We start from the raw sequence: 25,232 nt of genomic DNA on the forward strand, positions 1-25,232 counted from the left end.
ATGAGAGAAGAAATTATTACAAACTCATGATATATTCAAGGACTATTTTCTCAATTCATCATAACTTTTACATGCTGGATTTTTGTCTCTGTTCAACATTATAAACTATGGAAGAGTTCTGAAATGTGTGCAAGAATCACTGCAAAAGTTACACAATTTAATTATACTATTCAACATGATACACCTTCAAATCTAAGATTTCTTGATATAAGATTTCATTCTGTTGTCTGAAAGTAGATATGTAGTGAGATATCTCGTCGTTTGCCTTGTTGTCTGAATATCACATGGATTAGTAAAGAAATGCTCTATTTATTGTACTACGAAAGAAGAATTTTTTTAGTTTATATGCAAAGAAGTTTAAAGCAATGAGTAGTTGCTCTAACATCACGCACATTGAAGCAATGATTGAATTTCTACAGTCAGATATTCAACGTTATGAGCCATGAAGATGCTTTTCTATCGAGATGTCCTCCTCCTCTCCACATTGCGTGAAAAATAAATGATGTGTGATCACTCTCCATGGGCGAAGGAGATGCGTGAGAACAGCAAATCTCTAACACTTTTATACCTTACAAACTCCACTTTACAAGATATGGAAAAAGGATGTGTCTATGTTGCCTTGACTCATAAAAATACTTGAGCATCTCATCTGTGCTGACCTCCTAATTGGACTTGGAGTGGCGTCCGAATTTGTTCGATTGCCTCTCCGGTGCATCCTCAGCGGCCTCGGCACTCACACAAGTCGGTATTGCATTTGACCACTTTCCATTTCTAAGGCATTTGAGCATCTTCGCCCCGCGCAGTATTAAGCCCGAATCACACGTGAAAGTGATACTTTCACCAATAGCATAATAAAACTTCACCGACGACATCCGTCCACTGATTGCCGTTCCTGGATATGAGCACGCTTGGACACCTACATGGAGAATGTGATATGCAATGTGAGACCATGACGAGAGTTTGGTGAGATGATAGTTATCCGAGTGGCTCTTAACACGATCTTCTCAGCAAAATCAATTTCCAATGCTTTGCGCAATGAAAAGGTTTTAAATTGACGTGAATTTGATCGTGATAAGAACCTCTCGAGAGAAATGCAAGAGAAATTACATTTGGGCAATCCACCGGACCACCGTCCATTGTCTTGGCATGCAATTATGGGTTGTCCTTGCATCATATATTCAGGATTGCAATTAAATTGAACAACATCACCGGCCCTATATGGCGCCGAACCCTGCGCATAGCCATTCTGGGGGGCTCCCGGGTTATCGCATTGAACTTCTAGATCAGTAAATTCGAAGAAAAATGAACGTGATAATATTGTCATGCGAATGAGGGGAATGTTTGGGGATGATAGCGAGATGAGTGAATGAAAATTGCATCATTGATTAGAGAGTTCTTTAAACAAGTTGTTAAAGCTAATTTCTAGCAAAGGAGGAAGAGCTGGAAAGCTTCTTGTGTGTTTTACTTCTAATTCAGGTTTGAGGATTGATGTTACAATTTGTGATTGAATTTAAGAGCCAATTCGTTTGAAAATTTGGAAAATTCGTGGACATGAAACATCAATGGAAAAGTCTCTCATGAATGTTTCATCTTCTGACCGGAAACATGGTGTGCAATTTTGCAGATGACCAAAAGAGATAATCTCGTGTAAATTTGGAAGAGAGTCGCGTTGGACAAAGTGAATTAGAAGCTCAAGTGGGGCGGGAGGAAGTGGAGAAAGCGAAAAGTAACTTGATGTCTTACCTACACACGTGGGGAAAGGTTGGGCCCATTCTCCAGATGGTAAGCACACGGATTCCGAGGAACCGCGTAAACCATATCCGGAGGGGCAGGAAAATGCTGCACGGCCGCCTACCTCACGAGATAAAACGGCCACGCGCGGTACAGTTCCGTTGGAAGATGTCAACAGTGGAATATCACCACATTCGACACCTTTAGATAAAAACCCCTGGTCATGTTTCCGCTTATCGGATTTTTCGTTAGGATTATGGATCTTACTCTCACAGACTGGAAGGGGAGCACTCCAGTTTGAGCTTGGCAAGCATGTGATTTCCGATGCGCCAATCAATGAATTACCATTAGCGCATGAAAATACTACTTTTGTACTCAGTTTTGTGTCTGTGGTACTCATTATGAGTCCACGTCTTGCCGGAATCTCTGGACAATTTATTGCCTGCAAAGAAACAATCGATAAAGCCACTCGAAAGCTCTGGCATTTGCTGACAAGAGTGTCTTACCTTTACAACCACTTCAACGGCATGTTCGTGTCTGGCTGGAGTTTGACACGAATAAATACCAGAATCATTCTGAACGGCATGGAAAATACTCAATCTGTATTCAAGTTGCGGATCTCTGTTCTCGTCTGTGACCCACCCTTCGGGGTATTTTCTGAATTCATGGCTCACGTTCCACTTGGGATTACCAAAGCGTCTCATCCAGAGACACTCCATGTGAAGAGTCGTTCCGGGATACACAATCAACTTCCCATCATTGCTCTGAGCGATGGGACCGTTCTGGTGTCGGAAGAGAATTGTAGGTGATTTTTCCACTAAAACATACAGAAGGTGTATTAATTTTTCGATAAGGACTTTGTGAAATACCACAAACTCACTGGCATAGTCATTCTCCTGATTTAATCCAAAGCAAATCGGCTTTGTTGCATTCCACTCTGAATGAATACAACTGCGAATATTGCTTCCCATCAGCACGAATTTTCCAATATCGACGCATCTGAAAAAGGGGTTTGAGGGAGAAGTCTGAAAAGTCTTTGTCTCCTCAATATTTTTCACACAATGACACCATCTGCAGTTAATCTTTTTTCCCATTTTCCAATTCACTGAACTTCTCATTCGCTTTGAGACTGAATCTTGCGCGGAAAGCAGTTGCTCAGCATCCGCCGAGCAGAATGGATGCTGAGAAAGTGTTCTCAGATCTCATGAGCAGAGCTCTGAGTGCTAAAGTGGACCTTAGTGAATGCCCCAGTATTAGAAATAACAAGAATTTGGAGATATTTCCTCGCAAATTCAAAATCGTCACTGCGTTTTTCATCCTTGTATCGCTATTCTGGATTTTTCGCGATGACTTGTTCTTGGATCAAGTGAGTCTTTTTGCTAATTCATTACTGAATATTTAATGTAAAGCATTTTTTAGTGCATTATCGCGATGCCTGATGAACTGAGTAAAGCCTTTCGTCCACCTGTTGAGTGCGATTTTTGCATGGGAAAGACAGAAGTTATTCGTGCTTATGACCTTTCCCCTGATGCTTTCGAGAGCAACTTTGCTTATCAAGGAGGACCTATAATCATTGTCGATGCTATGAACAACTGGACAGCACCGGAGGTGCAAAATAATCTGCTTTTTCCTAATTTTGTAAGAAGAAAATACAATTTTTTTCCAACTCTCCCGAAGGTTTTCGATTACTGGTACTTCAAGAGAACCTACAAGGAGGCGAAGAAAAAAAGAAGTATCCTGAATTGTCAGTTTTTCCCGTATAAGTCTGGTCTTAGAGATCTCTTTGAGGCTTTTGATATGCCTGAAGAGCGAGTAAACCAGATGGAAGGAACTGAACCTTGGTACTTCGGTTGGAGTAACTGCAACTATGAAATTGCGAAAATACTCAGGAAGCACTACTCCAGCCCTTACTTCCTACCCAAAGCTTCAGAAAATAATGCCATTGACTGGATATTTATGGGTGTTCCCGGCAAAGGAGCGCATCTTCATGTTGACAACGTGCGATTGCCTTCTTGGCAGGCTCAATTGAGAGGAGTTAAGGAGTGGATTTTGGCCCCACCACCTGAATGCTACTACAAATGTTCTTTCTTCTCGGCAGTAGTGAAGCCAGGAGAGATAAGTCAGTACAACAAGGTCCCCAATGAACTTTGAAATTAAATGAAACTATCTTTCCCAGTTGTTTTGGACACAAACCGTTGGTATCACCAGACCAATGTTCTTCCCGGGGACATTAGTATTACCATCGGAGCTGAATATGACTAGAAGTATTCAATCTCACCGAGAAACTATCGTTGCTCCAGGCGGGAACTCCACAGTCTCTTCGCGTATCTCCAAATCATTATAGAAGCTAACAACATTGGGTTCGTTGTTGTGGAACATGCATGATGTGTTTACTGTTAATAAATGTTTTCAAGTTAGTGTTGAGCAGAGGAAAAGATCTCATATTTGGATACTTACCGCAATTAAGTGCGCGTCCAATCCAAACGCCATCCTCACATATAATCTTCCATGTGCTCCTTTCCCCAGGAACGCTCGCAATACAGTTAAAGGTGATCTCCGTTCCCGCAGGATAAATTACTCGACTAATGTCCAATTCTTCGCTATTCCTAAAAGATACATTGTTGATTAGAGACTGATGGAAATTTGATGTCAAGACACAACTTACTTGTAAACCAAAGCTGCATCAATCTTATTTGGTGGTCCACAAGCGTTCTTCAGATCCTCTTCGCTGCTAGTTTCCTCCTCACTACCTTCCTCTTCGGATTCCTCTGCACTCTTTTCCAATATGTTCGTACCTGAAAAATCCTCACGAGATTTCCTTGAACCCGTTTGGCAATTGACTGTGGGTGGATTCAGCTGACCAAGAATGCATTCCATCTGAACTATTGCACTCGCTGGAGTGTTTTCGCACTGAACAGATACAGAACTTCCGTTTGCGATGGTTAATTCTGCTCGATATCCACTCTGATTCAGAAAGAATTTATTGATATAATGAATATACATATTTCAATACGTTCTCTCTTACTCACCAAATAAGCGGCGTTTGGTATTTGAGGAAGAATGCACGGTGCAGCCATACATTCTGGGAATGCTGGGGCATCCCATTCTCCATCGTTGCAAGCTAAATTGTGAGAACCCTGCAAACATACAATTGTGTTGTATCCAAATGCACATGTTAAATTATTTTTACCAATTCCTTACTTGAATGTTAAACCCAATTGGACATCGGAAGATCACTCTCTGTCCATTCTCCACTTCATCCAATGGTCTCAGAGATCCTGTGATTTCTTTCGGCCTCTCCGGATCAACGGCGAAGTAATTTCCAATATCTGCTGTGGGAATTGTACAAGGTCCTATGAAGAGACAAAAAATTATGAGAGCAACAGGAAAGAGAGTAAAATCTAAACGATTGCATAATTAATTTACTTGTGATGCAAGTTGGAATCATCGGTTTCCATCGACCTTTCACACACTTTGCGGTGGAATTGGGATTTTGGATATTCAGTTGACCCTTGAGACAAGTGAGTTTAACAATCGTACCAGAACTGTATTCTACAGTTTCATTCTTTCCAGGACGAACAATCTCAATGCTCGAGAAGATTTCCGCAGTCAGTGGTTCGCATGGAATCCTCAAACGATTTTTCCTATTCCCTGGAGAAGTGTCATTCCCATTTTCATCATTCAGCACCTTATCTGTAGTGTAATTTGTCCTGGCGTCGTGAATGGCTCGCTTTCTGCGCACTATTTGAGACTTTAGTTGTGCAATTATGCTCGGAAGATTAGAGTCTGTGCTATTCTTATTCATTTGCTGTGATTCCACATTCGAGATCTCCTGCAACTTCTGTCTATAGTTAATTACAGCTTCCTGATCATATTTGCGAAGCTTATTTGGCGGTCGATACTCTGGTTCCTGATTCAGAAATTCATTCACTTTCATCCTCAGCTCCTCACTTGAGTCCCTGTTATCATTGATATCTGGTATTGTAATCCTAGTCTCATCATCTTGAGTGATGTCCTCATGACCACCCGTTCTAGTCTTGTGTGTGGCTCTGTATCTTGACCACATTTCAGGGTTATTGTATGTGTTCAACCATCGGCCATCCTGCACTTGAATCCTATCCTTTGGCGGCACTCTACCTCTACTCGGCAAGGAGTTATTAGTGTGTTTGGGACTTGTGTATCCTAGCAAATGCTTCACGTAATTTTTATACTTTTCCTTGATTTTCTGATAGTACTTCGAATAAGCCCTCTCGATATCTGACAACTGTCTCTTCTCCCTCGTGTGACTGACGGAAAAGACAGGAAGTGATGTGTGGTTATCAATATTGCGATAGTATGTCAGAGGATAAACAACTCTGCTCTCAATATCTCTCTTATTCCGCCGATTATTGCTCTTTTTGATGTCCTCTTGAGCTAACCGATTGAGATATTCCTTCACCCAGTTATGATATCGCTTGTACTTTGCAGACATTGAAGCCGAACGACGCTTGCGGTTCCATCGCAAACGCGGATGCTGACCTAGGAGGCAACTTGGTAGCTCTGTTGGACGCCAGAGACCTCCTATGCATGTCGCACCCACAGGACCTTCACTGAGGACATAGCCTTTGTCGCAATCATACATGATTTGCTTGTTGTTAATAATCTGAAATCAGGAAGTTATTCTGAAAAGTTCTTGTTAAAAGATGTCGGAATTTACCTTCCGCACATAAGGTCTGTAGTCATAGAGACCCATGTTTCCCACGAGCAGAACCTTACCGTTGGCTATGTATCCTGGAAAAGAGCAATATACCTCCTGACAAGCTGGTGTAATTCCCGTCCAGTTGCCAAAAGAGCAGGTCAGCACGTATTCGTTGGGATCTGTGATTTCTTTACCACCAGGACCCGTCAGGTTAAATCCATCCTTGCACTTGAAACGCGCCTTCATGCCGTGTTCTGTTTTAGGCGCCAAAACCATTCCGTTCTTTGGAGGCTTGGGCATGCTCTTGCAGCGTGCAGGAACACACCTGGGAATCACACTCCAAGTGCCATTGTTGCAAATGGGAGGCGACAGAGACGATATGGGAAATTCATAGTGCTCCTCACACATCACCTCGAGCATTGTGCCGTGCTGTACTTTTGAAATGCTGCCAATTCCTGGAGTGGCCAGAGTTGTTCCATTGAAGTCGTACTCGTTCTCATTTGGAATGACGATGCCTTGGGAGATTGTAGGCACTACGCATGGGGCTAGACACTGGGGTACAGGATAACGCCAGCGACCGTCAATCTGGCACACAGTTGAGGAATGTCCCTTCAGGAGCATCCCAGGTTGACAGCGAAATATTATACTGGCTCCTAGACCCGTGCCTGTCTCTATGCCTTCGAGCCAACCATTATACAAAACTCCTGGATTCTCGCAATTGATCTCTGAAAGCAGAATGGCAGCAAATTAATATTAATTCGTCTTCTTAACTCAATTGCCGCTGTTACCTTTGCACACTGGAAGAGTTCCTGACCATTTCTTGTCAGCGCCGCATCGCCTGGAACTATCACCAACTAGTGTAAATCCATACTTGCATTCGTAACTCGAAATGGAATTGTAGGAGCAACTAGTGTATATAGCTCGACCATTTTTAGGATTTTCCGGTGGAGGACATTGTACGGATGTCACCACTTGCATTGCAGAGAGAAGGAAAGCAGACGAAAGGCAGAATTATTATCATGAGGCCATAGAAAGAATTTCAAGTTGATGGTCTGTTAAGAAGTTGAAGGCAATGAGTTTCGAAAGTCATTAAGAAACTCCCAAATGTAATTTCAACACTTAAGAGCTTTTATTTGGCAATGAATCTCCGAAATTAACTTGACTTGCACAGTGATTTAAATGTTATGAGCTCAAGCAAGAACCATCTGGCAATTACAATTAGCCCATTGTTAGTAGTGAGAGTGAATAGTTACCGCAACAATGTGGGAAAAGCTTCAGCAAAGTGAAAATGAAAAATGCACAAGTGATAGAATGAAACAAGACATTTATTGCGGTAACTACACATCTTTTATTAACATCTCTCAATACATTGGCATTATATATTTTGCATGTAACATTAACAATTTGAGCGCAAAGCAGTAACACTTTTTCGTCTATTTCATTTGTCAATATTGCATCTACAGTTGGTAATTTCGCAATGGCAAAATTAGGCTTCAACAACTAGGAGAGTGATTCCAAAAGGTCAGGCAGGAGAGAGTGCCAACAACTATTTAGAGGGGTATTGCAACGATTTCTTATGGAGCCGGACTTCCAGCGGATGAAGCTGGAGTGCAAAGAGTGAAAAGCGTGAGATCAACATGAGATGATGGGTGACCAATACTCACAGACACAGTTGGGCACCAGTTGAGGGGTCCACGATCCATTGGAGTCGCACAGACGCTCGGCCTTCCCAACCAGCTCGTACCCTTCGCTGCAGTGATAGCGGATGAGGCAGCCGAAAGTGTAGCACTCGCCAGAGTGGAATCCATTGAGAGGATCCGGAGGCTGTCCGCAGCTTTGAGCTGGAAAAAATTATTTTCAGACAAACTGCCGTAGACTAGAGGATTTGGAGTCAACTTACGCTCGCAGGATATATCTGGGCCATACCAACTGGCTTGACCATCGATTGCAAGACATTTGGCTCGCGGGAAGCCATTGGTCACGTATCCGGTGTGACAGCTGTACTGCACCGTGGCGTCCAAATCAAAGGTGGCCTGTTCCGGTAGGGCCGAATGCCGGGCATGTTCAATCGTGGGCGGTGTTAAGCAGTAGACTTGAAGGAAGGCGAAGAATTGGTATGTGGCAATATTTTCCTAAAGCTGATACTTACTATTTTGCTTGCACGCTGGCTCAGCACCTGCCCATGTTCCATCGGCCAGACACAGGCGACTCTGCAGGCCAACGACATGATAACCGTGGGGACAAGTGTAGGTCGCACGAGAGCCAAAGAGTCGTCCAGAGTAACTGACCTCTCCCAATTCAGGCTTTTCTAACTCTGGGCATTCCCTATCTGAAAGGACACAAAGACATTGCGAAGTGTGAGGCTAATCAATTCACGTCTCTTCTAAGCTGTGCTTTCAAGGTCAGAGGCGAGACGACATTGCTTAGGGAAAAACTCAAGCTTAAAGTTTTCTCACTTGGATTTATCTACACGGCACTCGTTCATCAATCTCACAATTTTTCATCGAACTTTTTCAACTCTCATTGAGTTATCCACAGTCAAAATTTCACTAATCGTAAAATTCAATCTATTACTGACAACTTTCTTTATCCTGTAATGGAACTTAGAAAGTGCTGAGAAGATTGTCTTACCAGGTTTGATGCAGGACATTCCGCAAGCACCTGCACAGAGGCATTTCTTCTTCTTGCTCTTGCAATCCTCATCGGAGGAGCACTTCCGCAGGCACTTCTGCTTTAGCAGAGTGGCCTGCTCCTCATCTCGAGGGCACTCGGTGGACGGGGAATTGCGTGGATTCTTGTAAACTCTGCCGTCGTCGTCAGCCTCCGACGAGTCATCCTCATCATCCCAGTCGTCATCATCGTCATCGTCAGCCTCCGTCACGTTAGTCACGGAAAATCCTGCACGAAGACGCGAGAGGGCAAGATGAAGTTATGATGGACAATTTTTCTCCCGGACCGACGAGAGCGATTTCCATCGGGGAAGAGAGACTCACCCTTGTGAACCAATATGGCTGCGAGGAGGATCCAGCAAATGAGATTTTTCATCATTGGGACGTTACTTGCACAATTGCTATGAAAATTGAGTCAATTCGGCATTCCACGGTGCTCCGGGGGATTTCACGCGCTTTTCCCTGCCATTTCCGCAGCGAAAGGAAAGGTGGGAAGTCACGGAAAAACTCACGGGAGAGAGACAATACGACCTCTGCACGACCACTGTCGCCCGACGACTGAATTTTCGCTCCCGCCAGACGGGGAAAATGTAGGTCGAGATGGGAGAATCTCTGTGCGGTGAGAGTGTGGTCGTGGGGTGGGTGCCTTGGGGAATATTCGGGGTAGAACGCAAATAGCGGCTGCCACGAGCCAATTAAATGCCTCAAGTGAAAGTGGACTTTGCGGAAAAGCTTTCTACCTTCATGCAAAGTTGCCCCAATCATGAGAGAATTGAGTGAGGATTTGTCCTCTAGGGCAAATCATGTGGACCGAGAGGAAAATTAGCACGCAATTACATGAGAAAGGCGAATCCTGTGTAGCAAAAAAGCGGATATAGAAACATTTTCGGCCCAGGCTTCTGCGCCGAATATCTTCTGTGGCGAACGGACAAACCGCGCTTTAATTGCATAATATGCATAATATACTTACCAACAACCAAGAGAAACCCAAATTAATTTTTATGGAAAGGAAAAGAGTGAATGTATTTTTCATCTTCTGTTCAATACATTTCTTTATTGCACAATAAATTTTGTAAATCCAAAAAATGCAATACAGATTTCTTTGTGTTTTCTGTATGAATATTCCGTGTGTGTTTTTCATCAAAAAGAACCAAAAAGGACCTGCCTTGGTTATCTCATTCCAGATGAGTAAAATATGTCTCTTAGTTATTTCTTTTAAAGTCCTGAATTACATATTTAGATATATTATTGGTGGAGTTGCACAAAATTAGATGCAATAGTGAGCGTCGTAAAATAATTTGTGGACTATTTTATATTCTTTTATATATCTTTCTCTACATACCACTTTTCTATCCCATGTGATTTTACTATTTTCTATATTAAGTAACATTTTATCCTCTTCACTTTAATTCCATTTTAAATGTTTTTCATGGCAATTTGGCAATAAATTTGAAAATGAAGGTCTCAATCGGGCGCTTAAGAACTTTTCTTATCATCGGATTGGAGGATTTATTTTCTGAAAATGTTCACAGAATATGAAGATTAGATGTGAAGATGCTTCTTGGAAGGCCGATGAAGAGAGTTCTTAAGTCCTGAATTGAGCTCGTAGTTATATATATTTCACCAACATTAATGACTAAAGTCTAAAAACCTTATTGTAATTTTTACATTATTATAAGCAAATAGTTTAAGTAATGTTCTAGTGATTTTCCGCCTATTTTCTGTCACTTTGTTTTAATTTCATAATGTCTTGAATACATAATAATTTTACCTTGTTTATGTCTCACAAATTTCTAGCAAGAAAGACCACACATTTATAATGTTTGCTAAATTCTCTTTTAAAATTTCTAACATGTTTGATTAATTTTAAAGATCTAATAAGTTTATCCACCAACTTATCGGTATAATCATGAAGTTTGCTCCTCTGTTACAATTAAATTTCATTATCATTTTGTCTAATTTGCCTATCGACGAAAAACCGATGTAAATCAATAAATACACCCTCACGATGATTTCTCTCTTTATTCATACGATTTAGTTGAGAAATTTGTTAAAAGAACTGAATATTCTTTGGTCGTATAGATAATTCGGTTTTTTGATTTTTTTTTCTTCTAATTCAATAAATATGACAATTTGCAACTCGTGCACCCAATTTTTTTTTATCTCAAGAAATATTTACAGACATAGACAACATGGGAAAATTAAGCTTACTGCTTCTGAAGATCAAATGTTTTACCCTCATTTTCCTCCTTACCATAAGTGACTTTCGTAGAAATGTCTAGAGTGGCATTCAACTTCTTGAGACTCAGCGTTATCAGATCCTCCTGGTTTTCCAGAGCAATAACCACGTATTTTCCATCACTTAAAATCTCACACGTTGATATCTTCTGTGATGGAGTAAAGACGGCCAAAGATGCTCCTGAACAGGGCATAAAATTTTAGTCAGAAATTTCAATTCTCATGTTAACAGTTTAACTTCTCACCTGTGTCAAGATCCCACATGCGGATGGAAGGATCGCGACCATCCTTGTCTCCGGAGAGAAGAATTTTCCCAGTTGGATCCAACTTTAGCAGAGTCACTGGTGCATTGTGGCCCATCAGAGTTAGTTTACAATTACCTGAAGATGCCAAAAAGCATTAGAAATTTCCTACAAGAACATCACTCAAAAATTCATACCAGTGACCAGATCCCAGACAAATATACGCGCATCCTCGAGTCCTGCAATTACGCATGTCATCGTTTGCGAAATGGCCAGGGACTCCGTGTTGCAGGACGGCTTCCACTTCTTGAAGAGCGTCCCACTCTGCAGATCGTAGACAACGATGAAATTGGGAGCGGGTTCTGCCAACTCCTTCGCCACAACGCACACGTAGGAACCTTCATGGGTGATGGCAGAGAGACTGGTGATGAAGTCATGGTGAGGAATCCGGAGGTCGTACAGCAGTTTCCTCTGTGACAGATGCCACACGAGAAGCGGGAATGGCTTCTGAGTCTCATCGCCGCACACCAAAATCCTGCAAAGGAAAACATTTGTGACCACATTTCTCAGAATATGATCAGATGACTGACCTTCCGTCGCCGGAAATAAGAAGGGAGTTGAGAAACCTGTCTTCACCTGCCTTGAACGTGGTCACACAGTCACCAGACTCGAGATTCATGAGATTCACGTACATGCGATTGCGAGAGAGACACACCAGGTGCGTCATGTCGTGAAGTCCAAAGTAAGGCATTTTCTGGTTCATCACTCCTTTGAGTGTTACCTGAAATATATCAATTGGTTGATTCCAGAAACTTCAAGATTTATTCATTGAGAGATACCTTGAAACACCCGTTGTCTAAATCAAGAACTTTTATTTCCCTGCGACACAGGACAGCAGCTCCAAAGTCTCCAACAGGACAAATTGCCGATGGCTGAGGAATTCCCGTGAAAGTCCTCACTCGGCAGCATCTGAATAAGAGATAAATGATTATGTGAATATGTATTTATGCTATAGTTTAGCCTGTGCCTACCTCTCAACATCCCATATGCAAATCTCTTCCTTCTCAGTCCTGATGGACGCCACGAAGTATCCTTTCCCGCCCAAATTGATGATTGAGTCACATCTCATCACGGCCTCACCAGAGTCCGTCGAGGAATCACTCTTCAGCTCAATTTCCTTAACAATCTCCAAGCATATCACGTCATTTTCGCTTAGAGCCTTCTTCCAGGACGCCATCGTGGGATTGGTATCGGGAGATGTGTTAAGATCCGCCTTCAGTAGAGAGTAGAACTGCTGAACATCGTAGTTGAGAGCTGTGAAGTGATCGCGAATGAACTTGTCGAGGAATTTGAGATGCTCAGCTTTAGCGTCAGCACAGAGAGCAATGTCGGACAGCATGTAGATGCATCCTGTGCATTTTATCTTGTTGTAAATCCACGTGAGGTCCGTGAGGTACGAGGAAGTGGTGAAGGAGGATGAGTTTTTGCAGTAAGCATGATAAGGCAAGTTTATATATTTCCTCATATTCAAACTGAAAGAGAGTTAGAACACCATTAAATTTCGAGAGAAGAAGGAATCCTTCCGGAAACATACCACTGAATTTTGCCTGATGAACTCAAATAAGTTGATCCCCGGGAGGAATAGTAGTCGTGAAGCGTGATATGGGCTGCTTGAATCTCTGCACTGTATCTCTCATTGGCGATCTTGAGAAGCAGCCTATCCATAATACTAACATTGTTGCTGTGACGCAGAAGTGGTCCCATAAACCAAGAGAAATTCAACCACAGCTGAGTCGGAGATCCGTGGCTCTTCTCCAACTTGTCCCCGATCAGCTCCATGATCTCCGTCTCCATGATTCCATGCGGCGATGCAACGATCAGCGAGATGATATGACTTGTAGTTTTCTTCGTGAATCTCTTCTCCATCAGCTCAAACACCTCGTTTGCGATGGAATCCAGAGAGGTGTTTTTCAGAGATTTCACACCGAACCACGCAAGCCACCAGAGAATCTGGAAATCGTACGAAATTAGTATTTTTTCAGATTGAAGAAGATTTGAGTGTTCACCTTAGCTTGAATTGGCGTCTTTTCTGTGCACATCTTCCAATCATTTGGCAAATGAAGAGCCCCATTGGCAGCATAGAAGTCACTGCCTCCGGTGTTGATAACGTCAATCCACTGGGCTTCGGTGAATGCGGAGGACAACACAAAATTATCATCACATTGGATTTTATCCTTAAGAGCATAAAGTAGAGATTCACTGTGAACACTACTGTCTTTGGACACTTTGGGCAACTCAGTTGCATTGGTTGTAACAGTTACGATGATCTTCACATTCTCCTTCAGAGTTGCAGGCAACCAGTCTAAGTTTACACCATTCGATAAACTATCCAGAGAGTCAATTACGATAACAATTCGACTTGTGGCTACCTTGAGACAGTCTTCAATTATACTTGAGTATGTTGACACGTCCTGAAAAGAGGGCAATGTCAATTTAAAGAAGTTAGCACGGACAATCATTAACTCACATGACGACATAACGATGGTCCATCTTTAACGATCACCGATAGTTGCGAGCAAATGGACTGCAAGAGAGCCTCCAAGGTTGAACTTCGCATGGTCAATTTTGCATATCTGAGGATCAGGCAGCAATCTGGAATCCAGGAGTGAACATTCTGCGCCAACATGGCAGTGACCACGCTCTTCCCAGATCCTGATTTCCCGTAGATGACAAGTGGTTTCGTGGAGCTCTCCAGAATGTACCTCTTGGCTTTCTCGAGGACAACACAATCCGCACAGCTCTGACCGAGAATTTTTGAGTGCTGACTAACGTCTTCGAGTTCGGCAAATAGCCTCCGATCGACGCCAAAGGTGCAGAAGGGTATTTGGAATTTGTTATTGTGCTCCTCAATGATAGCGTCAATCTCGTCTGAGAGAAGCGTTCCCAGCTGCGTTAGGGATTGATCGGCCCGATCCTGACTTGATGTCTTCAGGATGTGTTTCTCTGCCAGTTGACTCTGTAAAACCAGATTCATTAGCTTTCGTCTTTGAAAACACTTTCACTTTGCCTTACCTTCAGATCATTGGTGAATTTTCCTAGTCGGCGATGAATCTCGGTGTCGAGAGCTGCATTGCCGTCAGCAGGAGCAGGTTGTGCTGTCTGAATCCAGATACATCTCTTGGCCAGATCCTGGCGAAACAGCACCGTGTTGTTGATCTCCTGCTCAACCACTGACGCCAAGTATGAGTCCCTCAACTCCTTTGTGAATATCATAATCATCGCCTGCAACAGCCCAGCCCATTCTTTCGCTCGAGCCGCTTCCTCGGGCATGCTCTCCAGACGATAGCACGCCGGCTGGGCTGACGAATCCTCTTTGTACCATTTTTCGAGCAGCGCCCGACTCTCGGGATTCTCCACGGTGTTGAGAACCGACCTGAAGTCCTGGCTCTCGATGGTGAGTGGCAGAAGTTGGGTTCCCAGCTCGCTGCCCAGGTACAGGACTGGAATCAAGTAGCTGTTGTTTGACTGTCGTGCGATCTCAGCCAGGCAGCTGGCGGCAAGAGAGTGCCCACAGCGCGCCTCAAGAGGACCATCCTCGAAAAATGCATCAGTGAAGAATGTGGATTCTGGATATTGATTCGTATTGTGCAGATTAGATATTTGTAGCTCGAAGCCTCGGCTTTCACACTTTTGGCGCAGTAAATCGTAGATTTTGTGCAATGGACACAGGTTGTAATCCGCTCCTGAAAGGCATAAAACACAATGTTACGTGAAAGTAAACATAGCAATTATTGAAATTTGATGATATGAATAGAATGCAAGTTTGTGGATTTTACACAAAGTTTCTTCGTAAAAAATGCAACAATGAATCAAGGCAATTGTACAAATAAATTGAAGGTTCTGCTAATACATGGATTTATTACTGCAATTTGAGGTGATTGAACAAAGTTTTGTATCATTGTTAGGGAAATTTTCACCCAATCTTCAGTGAGAAATTGTGTGAATCGAATGTCATTCACATTGGATCGTTTGGAGTGATATTTATTTATCGCAAATATGAATTTCTTTCAGTCCTAAATATAGATCCGTCCACTTGCTTCCTGGTTGAAGTGGCGCGTGGAGTGTTTGCTGAGAAAACTGAGAGGACTCACCTTGATCAGGTGCCAGAACATACAAGATGATCTTCTTGTCTTTCTCCGTTCGCCTCGTGGTGGAGATTTTGCCGTGTAGTGGTTGCAAATTGGCGGGCAGCGTTTTGGTGACGGTGGGCAGAGGACAGGGGGCGGTTAGGGTGTGGGGACTGGCCGACATGGGCTCCCCATCTGTGGCCAGAATGTCGCCTTGAGGCTTCTGCAGCGCCTTGATGTCCTGTCCGTTGTTCGGCGATCCGGCAGTGTTTTGAGCATTGACCGATATGTCTGAGATGGGCTCCGGATCCGCCAGCGGAGCCTCCTTCTTCTGCCCATTCTTTTTCTGCTTCTTCCTCTTGTCATTCAACTGGTACGATGGAGAGCTGCCGGGACAATTACAGCGCGCGTTAGTGGTGGAGCATTTCAATAAATATTTTTTGTGTGTCCATCTTCACGCAATTTGCACGGGTGGTAAATATAAAATGTATCGGATTATAAATAGATGGACTATTTTGGGAAAATATGTGCTTTATTTTTCCGCAACTCCACTGTCTCCCGTGTATTTAGAGAATGCTTGGCTTGACAAAATACACAATTCTCTCACGGAGCTCCGCGTACATATTAAATGGTGTGCTATTTGCGAAGGCGAATGACGAGGAGGTGCATGGAAATAATTCGATAATTCCGAATTGTTCGCGGGTGAACTAGTAAATTGTTTCATTTTTCACTATTTTCCCATTCGCATTCGCATTTGCAAACAGATAGCCAACTTGTAGGTATAATTGATGTAATTATTCCGTGGAAAGCAAATGCATATTTTCTCTGACTTCCCATTCTTTGTTGGCAGAAATCAACATCAGATTCACAGATATTGCTATTGAATAAGGAATCATGTATTACACTAATTGAAGAAAAGTCTAACTTGGCAATGAAAAATCACTGCTAGCGATCTATGAAATGCAATAAAATAGACTTAGCCGCGTCTTCGAGAAAAGCATATCTTCATAATCTGAGATTCCCTCTTGAGAATCACAATTGCCAAGTGCAGTAACAAGATATTTCACTTACTCTTCTGATTTTTCTGAATCATTATCGAGGTTCTTCTTGTTAATCCCAGTGCTGCAGTAATTTCCCATCCTCTGCTGAGATTCCGATCAAACCACTGAAAAATCTCCACAATTTTTTCCAACACTTTCAATTCGCATCAACACGAAAACTGCTACACACTCTCCTGACTCTCCTCCGCGAGTTATCACGAGTGCACTGGGACGTCAATTGAATCTGGGTGGTTGCAGAGTGGCTCGATGTGACTGAAGATGTCGTCCGATGATACGAGCAATTAGTAATCCATTTGCAAAATTGTCGTGAATTATGTATAGTGGTGCACAGACTTTCTGTCGTCAAATCATCACAATCGCTTCCACCATCGGGCGTCGAGGGGGGGCGGAATGGGGGAGCGCGAGAAAAAATATGTCGAGGGAACAAATCAACCTTATCTGCCTGTAGTGGCTTTTTCCTCAATACTTTTCTTACTGGTCGGTGTGGAAGCCCACTGTTAGAAGCTATTTTTATTATAATAAGCCTTCAGTTGTGTTCGTTTTTTCCACACTTCTCACATCATTTTCATTTTATTTCCACTCTTTTTCCACTGCTTCACCCATCCTCGAGACCACACCAGGCAGTTTTTCCACAATTTTTCACTTTCTCTTTGGCCAAACTCTTGCGCTCCACTTCACTTCTAATGCCCAGGAGGACGGGCGCACTCCTGAAAATCCACCTCTGCGCTCACCGTCTCGGGATCCAGGGCAGGATGGCTTCGCGGGGGATTCAGGTGGGCACAACACTATCCATGCCCAATCGGTGGCAATCAGATAAAATCTGGCTAGAAGGGCTGAAAAAGCAACGGAGCACTGGAATCGATAGAAATGTCCGCCGCACACTGAACGACTGTGTGACTGGGAAAAATCGTTTTTCCACACACTCAGCCGAGGTGGAGTTTTTCCTCTCACATAGGCTTATCGTGTGGCAGTCACGCACACATGCTCAGCGTGGAAAAGGGGAGGAAGAAGGCGCACAGTGAAGACTTCCCAATAATCAATGTGGAAATACACCGCTCGACTCCCCAACTCCACGTCTCGCTGCCAAATCACGCCTGCGCGCCCATTTTCCCACGAACCCACACAGCCTCGCGCGGCCCTCCAACACAGCTCTCATTTCAGTCTTGCTCGCGGAAAAGTGCGCCAATTTTCAACTTTGCCGGCTACTCCACGAACCAAGGGGTGAACATGAGTGCAAAATACGCCAGCTTCAAATGCCTTTTCGATATACTTTTATTTGATCTTTCAGTAATATAAAACAACAACACTTAAATAGATAACTTAAAATGTACAAAATTCATAGACCTTTCGCAGATCACAAGACATAATAATGTAATCATAAAACTATGCACACTCCCAGAGAAATCTCATCAGTGTGAGAAAGTCCAATTTTCTGACTGCGAATCTGCCTAATGCCGCGATCGTCATCGCTTGCGTCTAGCAATGTAGCAATCCCAAGGAAAAAAAGCATATGAAAATCCAATGAAATATTAGAAAATTCATCTGATTCCACACATAATTGCCTGGGATATTACATAATTTCACATATATGAATGCCTCACTGACAGCGAGAAAGCTCAAAACTTATTTTTACGATCGCGATCTCACGCATATTAAATTTATTTTTTTCCATCACAAATTTCGTATCATTGTCCAATTGCCAAGGATTTATGAATTTTACTCAATTCCCTTCCAGATTTTTCTGTGAAGCCTCGAGACTTTTCTAAGCTTCATTCAAGTCTGCAGTTCCATCTGTATTCTCTGCAAATATTACGAAAATGTGCCAATATGTTGGATTCACAGTCAGTAGGAGTGTTTTTTTTTTTTACTAAATCTCTCGCTCAAATATTACTCAAGATGAGATCTTTTGAGAAAGTCTCAAATTCTCTCGATAATTTACTAATTTATAATTGTCTTCTAATCAATATAATATCTAATATTTTGCGAAAGGTGTTGAAAATATACAAAATTTTCTTGAATTGAGACTAACAGTAACAATGATTTCTATCAGTTTTGGTATATATAGAATTATTTCTTATCAAATTTTCCTCTACATCGATGAATATTTTCAAGCACGTTTACAGGGACACAATCAAGGGATTACACACACGTTTTTTTTCTCCTTTTTTGCCTAAGTGTATAAATTATTCAGTCTGTTTATGTGCGATTCTGGTACAAGATTGAAACATTGCGACATCATCAAAAAGTGTAAATAAACCAAAGTAAAGAAGAGTTAATGGAACAATTTCTCAATCTACAATCTACATGATACATTTTACTCTTTGGTATGGCTTCACCTTCGCCTTCAGTTGTAAATTATTAACTATATTATGCACGATACTCCTTACCACATAATTTATAAACTTTAAGTTGATTCTGCAATTATATCACCTAAAGTGGCTGAGCTTATAAATATGTAATTCCATTGAAAAATTAGAAGATCAAAATACTACCTATACGCTTACCAATTACTCAATAAATTACTAGAATTATGCTCTCGCATTGCAAAACTTCAAAATTGATTACTGAACAGGAAATTGTGTCTTTAGTGATTTGTGTAGAGTTTATAGTTGTGTCTGAAAGACAACTACTCAAAGAACTCATCACGAATACCTTCAGAATATTGCCTCTTTCCTGCCATTTCCAAAATTGCCTTCGTTTCCGTGTTGCCCTGCAGAACCGACCGTCCAGGACTCTTTTCCGAAGCCTGCAGAGAAGCGCAAGCACATTAAATGCGTTCATATTGCCATAATTACCTCTTCTCACCTCATCATCGGATTCCGTGGAGGGTTTTTCACCAACCGCCCAGACTTCCACATTGCGGATCTTGAATTTCTTGTTAGCGCTCATCTGGGAGTATCCCTTGAATGTGGTGCATGACTCTGAGCACTCACCAAAGCCGTATTCACTGTCTAGCCAGAGACCCCAGTAGTTGTGCTGGCCGCCCATTCCCTGAGAATTGCAAGATTGACCAATTATCAGTTGCTCAACAACGGAGGAAATCATTAGGCAGAAATCTCACCAATCCATTGGGCATTGTTTGCTGGTGCAAATTGAGATATTGATAGTGATCATTGTACGTGGTACTCTCGAAGCATCTCATCTTGGGGCGCAGCGTGAACAGGAATGTAGAGGTATTTCCAGCAAAATTGGCGCTCAAACACCACGAAGCCGGCGCGAATCCGCCAAAAACATAGCCATTTGTGTCTTCAACGATAATCACAGACGGACCCTGATCCATTATGCGGCCCAGCAACGTGGAGAAGCTCTCGCCATGAATCTGCGAGGAGAAGAGGAATCGCCACTTGTCTTGATGCTGCGTCGGCAGATTGGAATTGATGTATAGGATTTGTGTGATATCCGTGGTGGCCGGAAAATCTGGCACGTACTCCAGTCCTTCGCAGAAGGGTAGCAGTATTGATTCACTGACTAGAGATTTGCGTACAGCAACAGGCTCCTCTTGAGGACTCTTCGTGCTCCGATAGTTGTACAGATGAGAGAAAACATGTTCTAGCATTTTGAGAAAGGTTGGATTTGATTGAAGCCTAAAAATAGAGACAAAGTAATTAGGCAGCTCGTAATGTCACGCATTTCTGGAAAAATACCATCTCTCAGCGTCAACTCGTGTGACCTTCTGCGTTCCGGGCTGAACCACATCATAGACGAGACTATCAGCCAACTTCTGGATGCACTCCTTGATGATGCGGAACCCCTTGGATTCCCAGGATTTGAATCGAGGGCCAGACTCGAGTCTCAACGCTCTCATGTAGCTACTAACAACAGCTTCCACGTACTAAGAATAGAGAAAACAAGATATCGGGTGATGAAGCAAACGGAATATTGGGAAATAAGGCAAATAACTCACTTCCTTGATTAGCGGATAAGCAATGTCGGCCGACTCTGAGCCCGAGTGGCCCAAACATGTTAATAAAACAGATATTCGTTCATCCACAGAGCCTCTCACGCAGTACACGTACAATTCGGCAAACTTCTGGAACTCCACGACCGAAGAGCGCGATCCGAGGGCGCCGAAGAGGAAGTTTGTGATGTACTGAGCCAAGCGGGGATCCATTTGGGAGCCCCAGAATTTCTGAAATAGCCAGGTGAATAGAGTAAATAAACTCGCGAAAGTAAACCATTCATACCATCAAATCATCCTCTTTGATGCGGTCCGAGTTCTTGCTCACTAACTTAAAGGAGCTGGCAACAAGTGGAACCTCGTCCTTGGTCAACAATGAGCACTTCTCAGCAAGTTTCGTGCTCGAATTTCCCATTGTGTGTCAAGTTATTCTCTCTATTCCAGCTGAGCAATAGATTCCTTGTCCAAGTAATCGCCTAACACCTCATCCAAGTGTGATTGACTTTATCTGTGAAAGCAGAAAGGCAGCAACATCAGTACAATGTAATTGACAAGGGAAAAAAATCCTACTACAGCGCTGATAACAGCTCTTATCGTGGAGTTATTAATACACCCCTGAAAGGTGGCTCATTTCCATTGCAACTCCATTAATATTGGCTTCACTGTTGAGCTGCAAAGCTCGTCCGATCTTCGGGGATGATAAACTGTTTAATTAATTTGTAATTTGACCTGACAACACGACACATCAAACAGGACTAACACTCGAAGAGCTCTTTTATTTCTCCGCGAGTGTTCGTCGATAAATATTTTCTTGTATTAGATTATTCTCGGATATAGAGCGATATACATTATGTATGTGGGATGTTGTATAAATAAATGGCAGACTTGTATTGCTCAAAAAGAACAATTTTCCTCCAGAGAGTGACAAAAAGGCCATCGACTGATCAATGTTGCAGGACAGCGGCGCTTCTCCGCTCAAAAATTAACACTGGGGATTCCCTCGAAATACACGAGATTTGTTTACTTTAAGACAAATAAACTGAGACAGGCACGAAAAAAAGTGATATTCTTATTCCGATCACGTTTGCATAAATTGAATGCCAATTTAAGTGTACATGTTAATGAGATTTTATTCGAAAAGCACATAAACGCAGTTTGCTAGATTAAACAGCCAAACAAGTGAGAAATGAAGAGTGAAAAATTAATTTACTGTGTCTCGCCAACAATGATCAATTTTCCACCGGCAAGGTTTGGGATTTTTCATCATGAGACCAACCAAAACGACCACTCTGATAGCACTGTTTTGCGCTTTTTTTTATTGGCAAATCTTTCCCGAGTGCCTTGGTGATGATTTCACGTGTCTTTATCACTCAATTATCATCACGCGGCCTCTGGAAATTCACTTTACTGCCGCAATCTTTTTGAGAGTTTCCGTATGATTTTTAGTCATACTTTTTCTCACATGCACAGATAATTTATCAAAAGAGGCCGAAGAATGAATTCTTTATATTGGCAGAAAGAACATTGAATTAATTAAAATAGCAATAAATAATAATTTACAACATGATGTGTGATGTGAGGATTTTGAGTGTCGTCAAAGGGTTAACTCGGTGATTCGCCACCCTTATCAGAAAAGCTGTCCTGAAGTGCAGAACTCGTCTGGTGTCTCTGTTTATTTACTTCCCCTGATCAAAGAGTGGCTGTACTCTTCAGACGTCCACTCTTTTATTGGAACGATGACGAAATGTGGCGAAGGCATTAAATTGATTGCTAAACAAATGATATTAAATCGAATGTGTACACCAACAGGCTACGCAAGAACCCACCCATGAAAAAAAAACTTTTGCGCGACTAAATGCAAAAAAGGCAAAGAACGAGGAATTTTCCTTCGAGTGTGACACAAATTTCTCACTTTACATTTTTCAAGGTGAATGCCACATAAATTGATAAAGAACGCATTGGAAAAGCCAAGATGAAAACATCAATATTTACGTGTCAACTTTTGTCACCTTGCCTCAAAAGTGGGGCTCACGAAAAGTGGAGAATTTTCTTGGGGAGGCCTATCAGCTACATAATTCTTCGCCTATCTCGGTCCGTTTTCACTTGGCCGTGCCAACTCACTCCCAGTCACTGCTCGCCCACGGATTTTGCATGGCTCTCACTGAAAATATGCACTTATCACTCAATTCGGCGGCACTTTTGCGTGTTCGTGGCGAGCCAGCTATTTTATCTGTGAGCTACACGAAAATATTCCAGCTTATTTGTACCGCCAGTGTAAAAAAATTCTACTATCAAATATGACACTTGTTCGTGACGCGAGCCAGGGCCGCACTCTCGAGGTGAGTTCCCATATCCACCACCACTGTGTCTCGGCTAGAAGGAAACTTACAGTGAAGCGCGCAAAAACGGGGTCAACTGCGTTTAATGCCCAATATAAATTACACGAAATATCCTCTTGTCCTACTTTGCCTTTCTGTACAGCACGGGGTCGGACATGAACTGATTTTTGAAATCACGAAACATCTCGTCGTCCCGATAATTGTCCATTGATCGTGATATCCTGCGAAAGAATCGGCGAATTAGAAGCAAATCTTCAGTGGCTTTTCATTCCAAATACCTGTGTCCTTTGGGCACATCACTATTGCCAGTAAAGTTCCTACTCATGGGGACGTTAATCTCCACGGAAGACCCGTAGTTGGAGAGACTCTGCACCGGCAATTCCAGGCTGTACTTTCCACCGAACACTTCGAGTGTGGCATTCTTGGTCAGTTGCATGAGATTGGCCAGAGTGGCCCTCAAGTCTCTCTTCGTGATGCCCAGCTGATATTGCAACTGTGCGATGTTCTGGTTCAGCAGGAACACTGCGTACTGCGTCACGTCCGGCGGTGGCATTATTCGGCAATAGAGTGGAAATCTGTAAAGCAATTAGCTTTTTTCTACTGCTCAACCTCAATAATCATTGCGTGATTGACTTACACTCGATCCGCGTCCGCCAGAACTTTTATATTATCCACTATTTTGGTTCGCGAACCGTCTAATATTATAGGATTTCTGCAAAGAGAGAGAGAGAGAATGTTAGGGATTTCCGGGAGCGTGGGCAGGATGCCAGGCATCTCACCTAAGCGGGATATTGAGAATCACTGAACACATCTGCACAGCATGAGCGGCATATCCCAGGGCCACGCTCACGGACATGGCTGGAAGGGTGTCCGTGAAGGACTCCGAGTCGGGCAGGGAGATGCCGTTGATGGTGTAAAGTCCGCCCTCGTGATGCCTCACTTCGTAGATATCGCTCAATTCCCTGAGCAGATGCTGGCGTCTCTTGGTCAGTTGCGTCCTCACAGAGTCATGGGTGTCCTGCTGAGCAGCGCAGGCCACCTTTCGCTGCAGTGAATCGTCCCGCTCGCGGCTCAGCCTCCGGTACATGGACATGAGCCACGATTCAGTCTCAACATTCGTATCACACACTCGCCCCAAACGTCCCTCGAGTTGTCGCACGTGCGTCCGTGCGCGATCCCGTTCGGCGGCCAGCAGGCGCACGCGGAACTTGGCCACTTCGATGTTCTGGCGCAACTTCTGAGCCCTCAAAATGACTTCGGGATCGGGTCGTTCGGGCTGCTGATTGAGCAGACGCGTGAGTTGCCTGCCCATGCCCACGTTTCGTCGTGGCGTCTGGAACAGGGCGCTGTTGGCCACCAGACTGAGGTTTAGGCACGCAGGGCTCTTTACGGAGATCCTATCGACAATCTCCTTGGAGCCCTCGCGCTTGTTCTTCAGCTGGCGCTGCTTTTGCTGCAACGAGAGCAGCTTAAAGATGTTGTAACTCTCACTCACGTCACTGGCGAGGACTTTCTGCCCCAGCAAGCGGCACTTCATTTCCCCATTCTGAGGATGCTCAATCACACTCTCGGCGGCCGTGAAGCAGCCCCCGTGCATACGGAACACCAGACTGTTCTCGCGCAGCTTCGCTGTCTCGCCGATCTGGATCAATCCGGAAAAGTAGACACCCCAGAACACGATTTGCTTGTCAGTCTCGGGGTGCTCCTTGCTGAGATCGTGCTGCCAAATACGAATGCAGACAGACTTGGCGGATGACTTGAGGATCGTAGGGCTGTGGATCTCCTGCCATGTGGCCTCCTCGCCACTCTCCACCTTCTCGCTGGTGTAGAAGGGGGCGGACATCGTGGAGAGGTGCAGCGTGAAGTAGATGCTACTCTCCTGCGAACACCTGATGCGCCCCGCAGTCACCTGCACCAGGTTCCGGAGGCGCAATTGCTGCGTTGCCAAGGGACTCCACGCACTCTCGCGACAGGATCTGTTGAACATTATCTGAAAATGTAGCCAGTAATCAGTGTTTTGCCAACCTCTGAATTATACAGTGAATTCTCACCTCATTCTCTCTACTTTCCACCGCGGAGACAGTATTTCCTGGCTGCAGATAACTCAGGGGGCGATTTACTTTTTCTCGTCGAAAACACACACATTTCCCACTGACACTTGATATCGCGATCAGGATGGCAACATCTCGGTGTCAAAAATACACAATGGCGACGGCGAAAAGCTCCAGGGCGAAAGTCACTTGACAAAC

The 25,232-nt window shown here is 43.4% G+C and overlaps 4 protein-coding genes across 8 annotated transcripts; 1 reads left to right on the forward strand and 3 right to left on the reverse strand.

Annotated features, from left to right (window-relative positions):
• Window positions 1-32: 32 nt before the first annotated feature.
• On the reverse strand, window positions 33-9,621 carry LOC132261935 (protein lev-9). Of its 2 annotated transcripts, XM_059760991.1 has the most exons (19): window positions 9,403-9,621; window positions 9,041-9,307; window positions 8,559-8,738; window positions 8,310-8,501; window positions 8,074-8,250; window positions 7,198-7,380; window positions 6,428-7,134; window positions 5,158-6,373; window positions 4,933-5,084; window positions 4,761-4,868; window positions 4,397-4,695; window positions 4,189-4,337; window positions 4,010-4,124; window positions 2,612-2,730; window positions 2,238-2,548; window positions 1,999-2,173; window positions 1,744-1,932; window positions 1,108-1,278; window positions 33-916 (listed from the first exon to the last, which is right to left on the reverse strand). In XM_059760991.1, exons 1-19 carry the CDS (start codon window positions 9,455-9,457, stop codon window positions 663-665), a joined length of 5,019 nt encoding a protein of 1,672 aa, XP_059616974.1. In that variant the 5' UTR covers window positions 9,458-9,621; the 3' UTR covers window positions 33-662. The 2 variants fall into 2 exon arrangements, with proteins under 2 accessions (XP_059616974.1, XP_059616973.1); XM_059760990.1 differs by lacking the exons at window positions 33-916; window positions 1,108-1,278; window positions 1,744-1,932; ... (9 more) ...; window positions 6,428-7,134; window positions 7,198-7,380 and adding an exon at window positions 7,734-8,012.
• Window positions 2,810-4,005, forward strand: LOC132261934 (uncharacterized). 2 transcript variants are annotated; one of them, XM_059760989.1, is made up of 4 exons: window positions 2,810-3,097; window positions 3,151-3,339; window positions 3,409-3,850; window positions 3,908-4,005. In XM_059760989.1, the coding sequence occupies exons 1-4, from the start codon at window positions 2,906-2,908 to the stop codon at window positions 3,991-3,993; spliced, it is 909 nt and encodes a 302-aa protein (XP_059616972.1). In that variant the 5' UTR covers window positions 2,810-2,905; the 3' UTR covers window positions 3,994-4,005. The 2 variants fall into 2 exon arrangements, with proteins under 2 accessions (XP_059616972.1, XP_059616971.1); XM_059760988.1 differs by having other exon boundaries at window positions 3,151-3,850.
• A 482-nt stretch (window positions 9,622-10,103) lies between the features above and the next one.
• LOC132262332 (uncharacterized) lies at window positions 10,104-17,631 on the reverse strand. Its single transcript, XM_059761582.1, has 12 exons — window positions 16,757-17,631; window positions 15,710-16,071; window positions 14,631-15,301; window positions 14,086-14,574; window positions 13,625-14,029; window positions 13,153-13,568; window positions 12,590-13,090; window positions 12,398-12,527; window positions 12,149-12,339; window positions 11,756-12,093; window positions 11,562-11,696; window positions 10,104-11,497 (listed from the first exon to the last, which is right to left on the reverse strand). Exons 1-12 carry the CDS (start codon window positions 16,822-16,824, stop codon window positions 11,286-11,288), a joined length of 3,918 nt encoding a protein of 1,305 aa, XP_059617565.1. The 5' UTR covers window positions 16,825-17,631; the 3' UTR covers window positions 10,104-11,285.
• Window positions 17,632-18,000: 369 nt separating this feature from the next.
• On the reverse strand, window positions 18,001-25,179 carry LOC132262066 (MTOR-associated protein MEAK7). Of its 3 annotated transcripts, none has more exons than XM_059761197.1 (7): window positions 22,654-22,909; window positions 20,931-21,152; window positions 20,651-20,875; window positions 20,391-20,578; window positions 19,808-20,330; window positions 19,552-19,737; window positions 18,001-19,492 (listed from the first exon to the last, which is right to left on the reverse strand). In XM_059761197.1, exons 2-7 carry the CDS (start codon window positions 21,057-21,059, stop codon window positions 19,373-19,375), a joined length of 1,371 nt encoding a protein of 456 aa, XP_059617180.1. In that variant the 5' UTR covers window positions 21,060-21,152; window positions 22,654-22,909; the 3' UTR covers window positions 18,001-19,372. The 3 variants fall into 3 exon arrangements, 2 of the variants coding, with proteins under 2 accessions (XP_059617180.1, XP_059617181.1); XM_059761198.1 differs by having other exon boundaries at window positions 22,637-22,909; XR_009468444.1 differs by lacking the exons at window positions 18,001-19,492; window positions 19,552-19,737; window positions 19,808-20,330; ... (1 more) ...; window positions 20,651-20,875; window positions 22,654-22,909 and adding exons at window positions 23,034-23,204; window positions 23,262-23,558; window positions 23,621-23,695; window positions 23,763-24,973; window positions 25,035-25,179 and having other exon boundaries at window positions 21,054-21,152.
• Window positions 25,180-25,232: the final 53 nt, after the last annotated feature.

This window comes from Phlebotomus argentipes, unplaced genomic scaffold (assembly GCF_947086385.1).
Source record: "Phlebotomus argentipes unplaced genomic scaffold, Phlebotomus argentipes genome assembly contig_15, whole genome shotgun sequence".
Lineage (NCBI taxonomy): Eukaryota > Metazoa > Arthropoda > Insecta > Diptera > Psychodidae > Phlebotomus > Phlebotomus argentipes.

Excerpts from the sequence above, each read along its gene's own strand:
- LOC132262066 (XM_059761197.1), bottom strand. The coding sequence starts at position 21,059 with ATGGGAAATTCGAGCACGAAACTTGCTGAGAAGTGCTCATTGTTGACC. Across the intron at positions 20,331-20,390 it reads CGAGTTGACGCTGAGAGATG|GCTTCAATCAAATCCAACCT; the intron begins GTATTTTTCCAG and ends CTCTATTTTTAG. Across the intron at positions 19,738-19,807 it reads AAACAATGCCCAATGGATTG|GGAATGGGCGGCCAGCACAA; the intron begins GTGAGATTTCTG and ends TGCAATTCTCAG.
- LOC132262332 (XM_059761582.1), bottom strand. The coding sequence starts at position 16,824 with ATGGGAAATTACTGCAGCACTGGGATTAACAAGAAGAACCTCGATAAT. Across the intron at positions 12,340-12,397 it reads TAGACAACGGGTGTTTCAAG|GTAACACTCAAAGGAGTGAT; the intron begins GTATCTCTCAAT and ends GATATATTTCAG. Across the intron at positions 11,697-11,755 it reads TGTCTGGGATCTGGTCACTG|GTAATTGTAAACTAACTCTG; the intron begins GTATGAATTTTT and ends TGGCATCTTCAG.
- LOC132261934 (XM_059760988.1), top strand. The coding sequence starts at position 2,906 with ATGGATGCTGAGAAAGTGTTCTCAGATCTCATGAGCAGAGCTCTGAGT. Across the intron at positions 3,098-3,150 it reads ATGACTTGTTCTTGGATCAA|TGCATTATCGCGATGCCTGA; the intron begins GTGAGTCTTTTT and ends AGCATTTTTTAG. Across the intron at positions 3,851-3,907 it reads AGTGAAGCCAGGAGAGATAA|TTGTTTTGGACACAAACCGT; the intron begins GTCAGTACAACA and ends TATCTTTCCCAG.
- LOC132261935 (XM_059760991.1), bottom strand. The coding sequence starts at position 9,457 with ATGATGAAAAATCTCATTTGCTGGATCCTCCTCGCAGCCATATTGGTT. Across the intron at positions 8,251-8,309 it reads CCCAGATATATCCTGCGAGC|CTCAAAGCTGCGGACAGCCT; the intron begins GTAAGTTGACTC and ends AATTTTTTCCAG. Across the intron at positions 1,933-1,998 it reads TCCCCTTCCAGTCTGTGAGA|GTGTCGAATGTGGTGATATT; the intron begins GTAAGATCCATA and ends TTTTATCTAAAG.